The following is a 13,578-nucleotide window of genomic DNA, read 5'->3' as shown; positions in this document are numbered from 1 at the left end:
AAAGTACAACCATATTTCCAACGCTTTTAAAAATTTGCAGTGGATGTCTATGAAAAATAGACGTGATTATCATGCTATTACTTTTTATCACAAATTAATTACCACAGCCACTCCGCCATATCTTTATCATAAAATAACATTTAGGACGGACGTCTACAATATTAATATACGCAATAAAGGCCTATTATCCATACCCAAACATAAGACATCTTTTTTCCAACGATCCTTTTCCTATAATATAGCAAAATTGTATAACGAAGTTAGTAATCCTTTAAAATCAATGTCGATTGGCAAATTTAAAGTTTCTCTTAAATCCTTTTATTTAAATAAATATACTTAGATTTGTTGGTGCTGATTCTCATTTACGCTTGCACTCTGTTTTGTAGTTTTGTAGTCTTATAATGTTGTATTGTGTGTGTGTATATATGTTAATACTTTATCATTTATGTGTCACACGGATGAAGGGGTACGCGGAAGAACAGGACTCTGCTTCGGCAGACAACTGAGCGTGTTTTTCCCTTTTCATTCACATGTACTTTCATTGCTGTTGAACATAAACACTGTATTGCTGTAAAGTGAATGAATAAAAATTATTATTATTATTATTATTATTATTATTATTATTATTATTATTATTATTATTAATTTTTAAATAATTCAATTTATCAAAATATTGTGCTGACTGTTTAAATTCAATTATCCCAAAATTAATCGTTTTATCGTTATGAATCAAGAGTACATTATTTTTATAAAAAATGTTTAGAAGTCAAAAAATATAAGCACTAAAATGACTATTCCATCAGTGGCGTGCAATTTAGAGGTGGGAAACTCCTTTTCCGTCTCTGCCTTACGCCTCTGGTAATAGCGGAAATAAAGACATTATGAAAATAATGGGCAAAAATAATTTTAAAATTTAATATAAAACCTACATACACAAACATATAAACATACATACATACATATATTATACAAACATACATAACAAAGTATATTTCAATAAAGAGGCAAATTTTAAATGAAAGTATTTTACACTAATTGTAAATCATCATATTTAGGCCCTAGGATTATCCATTTGCCGTATGTTCAATTATTAATGAAACACCTTGTACATACTCCATCTTCTGCCAAATTAATGTTTTGCTATAGGAGTCGTTCCAAATTAAATGTAAGCTTATCGCGTCTCCAACATTTTTTCAAGTATATTATAATCTTAACATATTTTTGCTCCATAAAATATTTACACTACTCTCACACAGTATATCGTGGTGACAGTTCGTTTACAGCGCGTCTTTGCCGCTAATGAGTTTATTTTCGTTGGACTTTCAGTAATATAAACAGAACAATTCGTTTGATGGTTTGACAACTATTTTTAAAATGTTACGTACAGGAATATCAAAATAACCAAGTCAATAACTCTGCTTTTAAAAATTTCCGTATTATGTGTAGGTAATTAAAAATCAAAATAGAGTGGAATTCATATATTCATTTATGGATCTACGTTTTCCACATGCTGACTAACTTTGTAGTTGATAAATACATAATTTACTGTTAATATTGTGTATGATGTGTTACGTACATAATTTGTTTATCTATTTGCCGTGATTTAATGAGATTTTTTTTTCGGGTTTTACAAAATTAAAAAGGTTAAGTTGCTTTGTACAAAAATCATCCTAATACAAATTTCGTTCAAGAAGTATGACTTAACTGAAAAAATATATGTATAATATGTGAAACGTATTTTATTTATTTTAGGATATTGAATGTACATATTCAGTAATTTGATTTTAAATCGTAATGAAGATCCGTGACTGCCAGTTGTTCTCTTGCACATGAGCATTTATTTACAACATTGTATGTAACGTTAGCGTTAAATAATTATAGATGTTGACCATGGGCGCCGCTTAGGCGGGGATAGGGGAATTGTTGCGACTTGCGACCCTCGCCATGAGTTCTGCAATGGTACAACGATAGATATCTAGTAAGTACAGAGTTATCATTCAGTACACAGTAAATAGAAAGTTATCCTCCATAAGTATGTACTTATTTTCCACATATTTTCAATAAATCAGGTTGACGTTCGTACACGGGTTATGGCAGCTCCGCAGGTGTTTCTGCTGCATGGTCCCGTTAAGTGCGGCACCATTCTCACTTCTCGGATTCACTTCTCTTTCCATTTCTGGATGTCTGGAACTAGGTATCCTTCTGTATTGGCTTTTAGGTAATTACTAATGTTGTTCGGCTTCTCTTTTTTTCGGATTTCGTCGAGTTCGGAGAACTTTAGAAACCTGGAACGGTTCTTCCTCCTTTGTATCGCGTTGTTGGCTATTACTGTTGCGCCCACATTGGTCTCTGTCGGTGTTGACTGCTGCGCTTGTAGTGATTTGAGAACTGCTTGGAGCGGTTTTCGGCACAACGATGGCAACTTTGGAAAGTGAGGTAAGGTTTTGCACTTCCCGTGGCCCTTCGTCCTGAGTCGTTCCCTTGATAGATAGTATCCGCCTCTGGCGGTGTCGATTGCTGTCTGGACAGTTTGTGGTTTTGGGAGCGACGACGGAATTTTGGAAAACATGGTGAAAATTTCCATTTTCGCGCCGAGCTCTCTACATTGGGGCGATGGGACATCTTCCTCTAGATAAGATCGGCTCTACATGGGTTGGAAACATGAAGGAATCAGCTCGAGACCTGTATTACGACAGTATATTGAAATAAGTGTGTATTTCGTATTAGTAAAATTGGAGTTATAACACCTATTTGCTTCAAAGGAAGAAGTGGAAAATGTTGAAAACAGAGGAAGAAATGGGAGTGGATTTAGGAGGACTTAGGAGACTTTCGTTTATTTTCATTTCCTCTTACAATTAAATCTATATATTGCTATGATAATGGGTCATAAGCTTCTAGATAATGGTCGAAAACCTTGCATTGGAAAAATCTTGAAGGAAAAGACGACTTTTCTACACTAACGTCTACGGATAGCATAGAGTTTTGTGAATGCCTGTGCATTTCTTATGTGATATACGCCAGAGATAGAATCATTTTTCTCCAATTCTTAATTAATTGTCTTGACAGTTCGATATACGTACGCTGCTGAAGTTGACGATTACATCTACCTGAATATTTACAAAGTAAAATACATTTCAACAAACGTGAGTTTCTTGTACACAATGGGTAGCAATTGAAAGTTTGTTAATTTCTGTGTACTTAGTTCAATTTTCCATAACATAAACAGTATAAAACAAATTAATATTGGAATTACGTAAAGGATAGTTCGTATAAAAGTTTTGGTTTTGTAATTAAGATGGTTCAATAAAGATATCATCTAGGAAATCGTATAAAATAAACGAAAATGCTGGTGTATTTGCTGAAGGTTTAGACAAAATTGTTTCCAAATAAATTAGATCAGTTTATTGGTTTAGTTTCATCTGCAATTAAATCCGGAAATTAAATAAATGAACCAATAATTTCTTTAGAAGTGTAAACATAGTTAAGCAAGATAAATTTGGTTAAGGGTAAATTGAAAATATTTTCGACGACATGGAAATGTTTCTAATATTTTTAGGTACAATATAATTATAAATAATACTGTAATAATAAACGTCAGGTAATGTGACATTGATAGGAATATGCATTCTGATAGAACATGCACTCAAAAAACTGTATGCATATTTTCTAAACAATTTTTATACACATTTTGTGAGAAAGCGTACTGTAATCAATTTTGTAATGTGTCATTTTACACATAGTTTGTGTTACAATTCTATATAAAAACTGTCCAGTATTTCAAGAAATTATGTGCAATAAGATTTACTGAATTACGAACTGACCAACGTCCTACTGTCTTCCGTTTGACAACATGAATATACTAGCTTTTTTAACCGACATGAATGACGTAGCAAGCGGTAGAAAAAGTTTAAAATAGCATAATTGCGTAAAAAATGTGCTCAATTAATTAAGAAAATATGAATAAATTACGCGGAAAATATTATTTATTTCCACCAAAAGTATTAGATGTGAAAATTGCACAATTTTGCTGTCATTTAAATGTCATCATCCAGATTTGTATTTCAAATAATACAATGTGTGGTTATATGAAGAACTTAGTCATAAAGCAAGGAACATATTTTGATTTCTGTTCAATATATTTTTGTAATACTGAATGTTTATACAATTCGAAATATGCAATAATATTAAGTGCTTTACGAATGATATATTATATACGTTGAATGATTCTGACATTCCATTGCACTTAATTGTATATCCAAACTATTTTTCATTCTATGTCGTATTTTACGTTTTGGAATAATGGATTAGATAATGGTGTTTATGTGTGTTTAATAGCATTGAACGTATTTACTATCAAAATTATAGTATAGAAGTATTTTTCCTATAGTTTGAAAAAAATAAATCTTGATTTGGAACTTTTAATAAAATAATCCATTGTCGAACTCAGATTTACATTAACTAATTACTTCTTTTACCAGGCTATTTATTAAATATGTTTTAAGGGAGTGTTTCCAACAGTGTTTTCTAAGTTAGTTTTTTTTATGAATGATATAGAAAGCTAAATTTGATTACATTAGAACATAATTTGTATCATTACTTAACAGATAACAGTAACATTTCTTGTTTACTTTTAGATTTATTGTAATATAGTACTATTACCATACTGAAACAACTGTTGCTTATTGAAATTGAATAATCAAGTAAAGTTTTAGTATCTATGTAAATACAAAAAAAACAATTTATACTTAGAAGTAAACACTAAGAAAATATGTTCTAGTTATCTTTTCATTTTCCGGTATCTTTATCTGTATGTTCGGAGTGGGTCAACATATATGCAATTATGTTCAAGATGTAGCTAAAGCTACTTTTTGTGTTTCCGCTATTTTTTAATATATTTATGTGTGCAATCACTGCATCTGATGTATCCATGAAAATTAAAAGGCGTGACATACTAAAATGTAACAAAATAATTGGGTCAAAAAAATAAATTTTTGTGCCTTTACCTTAAAAAAAAATATATATTTACTTTTAAAAAATATAAGCGGATAAATGGATTGAAAAACCACATGCTTTAGAAAAATACCAAATATGTACTTAAAAAAAAAACTGAAAAAATATTCGTACTAAAATCATACATAATGTTTATAAATAAAGAAGATATTTCGAGCATGCAACAGTTCAACGTTCATAATACGTTTTTCACAAATTTGCCATACGATTCATATCTAATATAATAAAAAAAGTTAAAAAACTTCAGTGAATCAATACAAATTGATTCATATATTCATCTTTTTGTTTTACTGTAAACCCTTGTCTTATTCCTCCGTATTTCTTTTCAGCTGCATTCCAACATGTACGAGAAAACATCGACGACTTAGATGGTAAAAATGGAATTAATGAGACTGATTTAATATTCCTAAAAGGACTTATGGACAGTCCCGTATTGACAAATTTAGTTAAGGTGAGTAAATTCATCTTATGGCAAGCTGTAAGTAATATTAAGTAAAAAGATAAGGTAATGGTTTAGTTAGTATAGTAGTTTACTCACTACGAGTATTTTGTTATATACTATTATTTAATGAACAAAATATTTTTTTATGTGTTAATACATGTTTCGGTAACTAACTTTTTAAGGTTGTTGCTATTGACAACTGCATTATTTGCATATTTTTTATCTGCAAGTAACACGGTTCAACAAATAAGCCAATCACAGCGTGGGTTCTACATAAATAAAACTTATAGTAACGTTACTGAAAAAACTTATAAATGAAATCATAAAATAAAGATATATGTAGGACTACTTTTCTTTTATTATTATGTACATATATCGGTAGATATTAATTTAATTTAATTTATATAGTGAGAAAACAAAATAATTAATTTAATTCATCCAATTATAAGATGGATAAATGAATAGCAACATAAAATGTGTGTACATAAGCAACAAAATAATAATAAAAAAAAACGAAAACAAAAAAATACAATTGCCAATGAAATAGCAAAATAACAATATGTGTTATAATGGTACTAAGCTTATTCAAATGAATTAAAAAAGTGATAATAATAATACATACTGAAATTAAAAACAACAAAATACATATAATTAATTATACATATATATTAAAAAGTATACAACAGAAGATCTCAATTATGAAAAAAATCTTTTAAGGTCTGCCAAATAACAATTATTGGATAGGTCGTGCCTGTTGTTAATGTTGATATAATTGATAAACATTTGGTGTAAAACAGACTATTGAACTTGAATATTGATTCGAGAAGGAGAAGCAATAAACAAATTACTAGATTTACTAGCTTCAGGTGGAGTCTAAGAATGCGATAATTAATATGCGATGTAAGCATAATGCAATGAATATTGCGGTTAACAATTTTATATAAGCATATTACAGAGGCCATCTTCTAATAAGGCCTTCCATCTAAAACCTAGCCAAATATGAGCCATGAGAAAAACCCCATCCAAAATAAAATTTGCTAATCGTTGCCCTAAATCGTTCAGCCTAATAACACCGAATGCTCATCGGGATGGCAATGGTTGGGTAGAAATCCGTTTTCTACTGAAATGTTTAGGAATTATGAATACTCTTTGACACTGACTAGTTTATTAAAGCAATATTAATTTTTTACAGAATATTAGGACATCACTAGTAAAGGGGTGCTGTACAATACGGTCAGCGAATTAAAAAAAAACATCGGAAAAAACTATTTTTAGATTTTTTTGGACCTGTCGTGTGGAATCCTAAGTACAACTTTGGAGCTTATTTCACTCTAAATAAGCAGTGTCGGCTTCAAGGTATCAAAAGGCAACGAATACAGTTGAATTTGGATCGTGTACACACACTGGCCAGAGACCTCTGCTCTGGATATAAAACTGCAAGATATTAGAGTCGACGACGTTAGATCCCTGTTGGTAGCTCCTCCAATTCTCGGGTATTGTTCTTCGATAAGGATTTTAACATCCGGTTTCTCCGGATTTGTGCGACTCACGTTTGTTGGCCATCGTGGTATCTGACTGTTGAAGGAAAGAGCGAATGATTTACTGAGCTTGAACAGAATCCGGCTCAGGAGAGTGACAGTACTCAGAACGGGACACTGTCACTTTAGGAAACATCTACATAAGCTAAAGCTTGTAGACAGTCCGGTCTGCCGAGGATGTGAATCGGCGGATGAAACTTCTCTGCATATCCTGGGTGAGTGCCCGGGATTTGCACGTAGCAGAATGGCGCTCCTTGGGAGACCCTATTTGGAACCCAATGAACTGAGAGAAGTGTCAGCAAGGAAGCTTTTGGACTTTGTAAAAAGGACAAATCTACTTGCTGGATAGGACTAGTAGTGGGACGCACAATAAGCCTAATTAGGCCGCAGTACTATGGGACTTATTAGGACCAACCACTAGAAGAAGAAGAAGATCTGACTGTTATTTTGAATTTATGTAAGACATGTGACACAAATATTGTCAGAAGAACAACATGGCTTTTTAAAGAAAAGATCTACTGCTACTAATTTATGTACGTTCAGTCTACATTACAGAAAATTTATATAATTCCCAGATTGATACTGTTTATACTGACTTGGCGAAGGCCTTTGATAGAGTCAACTATAACATTCTATTATGGAAATTGAACTCTTATTCTTTTAACGTAGATTTGATACAGTTTATTAGAACTTATCTGACTGATCGTATAAACTTTGTGAAATTTAACAATGCAGAATCTGAAACTTTTGTATCAACTTCTGGTGTGCCTCAAGGGTCCATATTGGGACCACTGCTTTTTATCTTATTTATAAATGACATCTCTGATTATATAAAGCATGCAAAGTTCTTACTCTATGCAGATGACTTGAAGATGTACCTTAACATAACATGTTGGGATGATGTTGCAAAATTGCAAAGTGATGTCACAGCTGTTTCTGAGTTTTGTAAAGATAACGACCTAGCTTTAAATGAGGCAAAATGTAAACTGGTATCATATACACGGAAGAAATACCCTATATTGGGAGAATATATGGTGAATGGTGTTGAGATAGAGCCTCTAAATAGAATCAGGGACCTAGGTGTAATTTTTAGCAAAAATTTTACATTTAATGAGCATATTACAAGTTTAACAGCTGAATGTTACAGGAAGCTCGGTTTTGTTCTTAGGACTAGCCAAGAGTTTAAATCTAACACAGTTATAAGGCTATTCAATACATTTGTAAGATCAAAACTGGAGTATTGCAGTGTGATTTGGAACCCACAAGCTACCAGTAACAAGGACACAATAGAGAAAATACAGAAGAAGCTTTTGAGGTCAATATATGTTAAAGAGTATGGAGTGTACCCGTTCATGGTATCATATGAACATCAACGAGCAGAGTTTGGCGTGACCTCTTTGGATAGGAGAAGAGAAAAGGCTCAGATTTTGTTCGCTTATAATATTTTACATAGTAAGATTGTTGTCCCCGATTTGTTGGCGTCTATTAATATTAATGTACCCGATATGAGAATGCGAACTAGATATAGACTTTTTAAAATATTTAATATTAATTCACCCCTAGAACAGTGTCTGTGTACGGTGAATAATTTGTTAAGAATATACGACATTGATATTTTTAATATTAGTCGGACTAAGCTACTCTCATACTTATGATACGTATATGATTGGGTGTTTTATGTACATTTTAACTGACATTTTTTTGTTTCCTTTCTTTGTTCTCTTTTTACATTGTATTTTGCATGTGTCTGGTCGTTTATACATTATTTTTAACTTGTTTTTTATATTAGCTAACATTTCTCAACTGTATACATGTAATTGGACTGTCCCTTTGTCTGTATGTATGCAGTATAAATAAATAAATAAATTAAGGAATCATTGTGAAGATATGTTGCGAGGTTGCAAGTTTACAAGAGGGCTTTATTATGCCACGTTGGCTATAACAAGGCCCAGAGAAAGAGTTTTTAAAAAATCAACTGTTTTTAAAAGGATTGTCTCTAATACTATTTGTTTAACTTTTGTGATAACTTAGATTAATAAACTCTGTAGAAAACATAATATTATCTTTCTAAACAACAAAATATACTATTTATTGAATATTTAAATTAAGTGACCCTTAGTAGGAGTAGCACTTCGAGAGTATATCTTTAATATTTCTGAATCTATTAGTTAACTGCTACGAAATAGTATTTCACACGCGAATTAATATTGGAGTACCGAGTATAATCACCCTGTTTATCTCAAAATGTTAAACTTACTGTTGCAATTTGAAATACCCCCGTAAATGGAAGCGAGCTGGAACAAAGCGAATAATTAAATTTGAAAACAGGTTAGAGGTCTGCCTCTTTAGTTTTGTGGGAACGACGAAGCACGCTGAGTGCTCTCCATTATCCGTAGTATATAAATCATATTTTAGACAGCTGGTGAAATCGTGTTGAGGCGGGCATATTTCACAGCTTGTAATCACTGGATGATTCAGGATCTAATAACGTCTAAAAGCACAAAAAAATCAGATACATACATTGGTAAGTCTTAATGAAGAATTGAAAAAATATATATTATTCCACTTTGACCCATAACACTGCATTCAGTCCCTTACTGCAGTTCATTCTACATTCTGGGATAAGTTGGGAATTAACAAGAAAATACGTTTTACTTTTAAAAATACCTACTACTTATATCTTTAACAAATCGATTTGAATTGTACAGGTAACGTCGTATTTACTTTATTAGTTTTGGACGTCCTTAACATTTTTTTTTTGTGTTGAAACACAACTTTTATTATGTAGGTGTACACTTCAAGAGTGGTTAAAGTCAGTCATGTCTTTATGAGCGAATAATGGTCTGTTTATTTATAATTTCTGAAGCTCAATTATCGTATGGTTTTCTAGAATTGTAACATCAAATTAATTCATGGAATTTTGGTGTTGGTGAAAAAATTTAAGCAGAATATACAGGGTGATTCACAAATGATGACCAAAAATGAGACTTCGTATTCTTTGGCGAATTTTAAGAGGAGTCTTTCCTATAATGTTTTTATCTAGGACGCTTCGTTAAAAAGTTACAGGGTGTTAAACTTCAAAATATATTTATAATTTTTTTAAATAATGAAAAAACTAGTAAGTGAAATATATTGAAATTGGGCACATGAATTTATGTCAACATTGTCCAAAATCTGAGGGCTTTTCCTAAAATTTACATGCACCAATGGCGGAGATAAAGAGTATGGGTGACATATTTTTCAGATGCGATTCAAGCGACAATGAATTTCGAACAAATTGTATTTTCATTACTAGAAATTACTCATTTACTCAAATAAAATTATTAAAATGATGATTAATGTTATTAATTTCTTTATTCAAATAAATAACAAATGATTAATGCTTGTTATGTCATTTATCTAAAAAGTACAAGACTTCAAAACTAAAGTACCCATTTTTAAGTCTTTAGAATTCATATTGCAATTATTGTGATAAAAAATGAAGTGGGGAATATTTGTATATATAAATCTAGGGGTTAAAGAAGACAATTTAGATACAAATTCCTGGCACTGCGTTAAATTATGTAAAATCTTAAAAAGAAAAATACGTAGATAATAGCCATCAGATTAAAAATTTAAAAAATCATGGTGGATCGATTCCAGTTGACACCACTGTGCGGATACCATACAAGAGAGGCGTATTTATCGTAACTAAAGTAAAGGAATTTTATGACTTCCATGCTTGTAAAATTACGTTAGAATATTATTGGCATTAACATATTGACGCATTTGATTCAATAAGATTTTTTCAAAAGCTTTGAATAGCACACAAAGTAAACTTATGGGTCTCAAATCCGATAACTGTTCTGGATTATTAACTTTGGGGCGAGGGATGACAAGAGATCGTTTCCAAATTCAAGGAGAATAACATCAGTTTAAACATTACCATCAATAGAATCAGCTATAAATTACGTAACATAAATCAAGTTGGTAACAATAGAGCGTTCTTGCTTCATATTTGATATAAACTTTATAGTAAATAGAGTCAACAAGTAAAATGTTAAATACTTTACAAAAAATACACTTTGGACACACTTTTCCAAGCTTTATAGTGCTATTTGTTCCTGACTAGAAGGTAGGTACTATATTCACGTAAACTAAAATCGCTTGTCGCATGATGTTCTTGGGGAATGATTTAATAAAGTTTATTTTAATTGTTTACATTACGTACCTAGTAAATAACAAAATAGTTTTAATATTACGATAATTACATATTCTTCAGTATTATTATCATTATTCGATAATTTGTAAATGTAGTTATCTTCAAATTGCGCTTGGATTCTAACATATTATTTGACAAAAATTTGCTAAGTACGATTTTTTATTAATGTATAGAAAAGCGGTCCAATCAAGTTATTCCTTTTAATTTGTTATATAGGAAGATTCAAAGTGGATTTTCTAGCCTACTAATAATTAAGAATGCGTAGCTAAAAATGCATAAGTACTTGCTTTCTAGTAGATACGTCAATTTCAACTTAATATAAGATTGTAAATAAACGCAGTGTAAATTCAATAAATACACGTGCCGAAAATTCCCAATAATGAATCGACGATATTAAGTTGTACATCCTCAATTTAAACTATTTGTTTTTAAAACATTTGTTAGCACGAGCAACTTGCATTTATCTAAATTCTGTCTTCCTCAACAAAATATCCTGCGGTTTCATATGATTGTCTGGTTGCATATGCAAAGCCGCAGAAAATATTTGCAGGAAAATCGATATGAATTTTATATTGCTAGTATTTTTTTTTTAAATGAAATATTCATTTTGGTTTTAATCATTCTTAACATACTTCTTTAAGATAAAACAAAACTTAATACATTAAAAATGAAGAAATAAAATCTATTTGCAATTTAAATTTATTGTTGGTGTATCAAAAGTAAGTATATTTACTGTGAGTTGCTGCGGTGAACGCCACGTTGCCAATGTCTTTTTACCTCGGGTGTCGAATGCGGTTAATTCCAAGAAAGTGGCGCAGTGGTCTTCTTGGAATTCTGTATCAGCACATATGGTACGGACTGTAGATATTAATACATTTTTTAAATATTATGAACATTAAATATTATAAATATAAAATATTTGTCTTTATATATGATCGTAAAAAATTAAAGACCCTGTGCAACTAGAAGGTGATAAGTTCATATTTTGAGAAATAAGAGGTATCTTAAATATATTGGGATGTATGTATATGTGGCATATTTAGTAAAGTAAGTATTAGTTTGGAAATTGAAAATAAAATTGAGAAAATGATGATCACATATAATATATTGTAAATTGCATATATGGAAGGGGTTAAAATGAAAGGAAGAAGTATCTGACAATAAATTTAAAAAATATTACTTTGTGAAATCAGAATTTCAAAGAAAATGAAATGTTAAGAAATTTTAAAATAGTAATGGGTTGTGATAACAAAAATTAAATCGATTTTTTTTTTTATAAATGACAGAATTATTGTAAAATAGTTATAAGTAGCGTGCAGTGGAAAATTTAAACGTAGATACGGGTGTGCGGTTACGTAGAAACAAGAAAAAAAAAAGGATTTAGTTGATTATTTGAAAATTGAAGGGAGGATAAATGTTAATCAAAAGTTGAGATAAAAACGAAGAAGAGATAATTTAAATATTACAAAGTCCACAAATAAACAGAGAAGATAAAGAATATAAGAAATAAACAGGAATAGAAAATGACCCAGTACGAGATAAAAGATCGTATACAAGACGTAATGTAATAGAGGATCAGGCGCAGGAATTGGAAAATTTATCCTTGTGGCAGAGCAGAGTAGAATCAGTTAGTTACGATAGTTGCAGGATAATAGTTGTGAGAGAGGACCATAATAAATTTGGTGAGGATAGACAGAGGTAAAACAAAGATCCATATTACACGGTTTTATGATAAAACAAAACTTAATACATAAAAATTAAGAAATAAAATCTATTTGCAATTTAAATTTATTGTTGGTGTATTAAAAGTCTACATATTTAGGAGGAAAATCTCGAATTAATATTAGTTTATCGTTTATGTTGTTTCTGACATTTTTAATGTTGATGTAATGTAAAAAATATGGTAAAGTTTTAATAAAACTAAAAATGGGATGCGTTGCGTTTCTCTAAATAAGTTTTTTTTTTTAGATACTTACGGAGAAATATATGTTATGAGCAAAACGAGATTTATCAAAAGTTGAAATGACGCTTAATAAACTTATGATTGGTAATAGGTTGTACATTCGAAATAAAATCATCCTTAAACCTTAAAGGGTTTAAATTTGCAGTTTTATTAAATTGACTTAATATTAAAGATTAAAAAATCTTTCACAAAAGTACTCTTGTTCCAATTCGATATTACTAACTGTTTCCGAAAAAAAACATATGTTTGGGACAAATCTTAAAAATAGGTAGAGCTACTTATTGTCTGAAGCTATTTGCTACATGAGAAAAAAACAATTTATTCAAGTAGACCTTTGCGATGAAAGAATCAGTCAAGGTTTGTTTTTAGGGAACTATTATTGCTAACTAAAAATTTCACATCGAAAGTAGACAAAAAAAAAAAC

The 13,578-nt window shown here is 30.6% G+C and overlaps 1 protein-coding gene across 1 annotated transcript in view; it reads left to right on the top strand.

Moving 5' to 3' along the window:
* The window catches only part of LOC108909461, a 67,480-nt gene that overhangs the window by 31,511 nt on the left and 22,391 nt on the right, over positions 1–13,578 (top strand). The window contains exons 2-4 of the mRNA XM_018713804.1: positions 5,340–5,461; positions 9,406–9,514; positions 12,706–12,889. Of these exons, the coding sequence (XP_018569320.1) occupies positions 5,340–5,461; positions 9,406–9,514; positions 12,706–12,889 (415 nt within the window). The remainder of the gene's footprint in view (positions 1–5,339; positions 5,462–9,405; positions 9,515–12,705; positions 12,890–13,578) is intronic.

This window comes from Anoplophora glabripennis, unplaced genomic scaffold (genome assembly GCF_000390285.2).
Source record: "Anoplophora glabripennis isolate ALB-LARVAE unplaced genomic scaffold, Agla_2.0 scaffold121, whole genome shotgun sequence".
Lineage (NCBI taxonomy): Eukaryota > Metazoa > Arthropoda > Insecta > Coleoptera > Cerambycidae > Anoplophora > Anoplophora glabripennis.
Note: the sequence above shows the minus strand (reverse complement) of the source record. Positions and strands in the feature narration are given on the sequence as shown.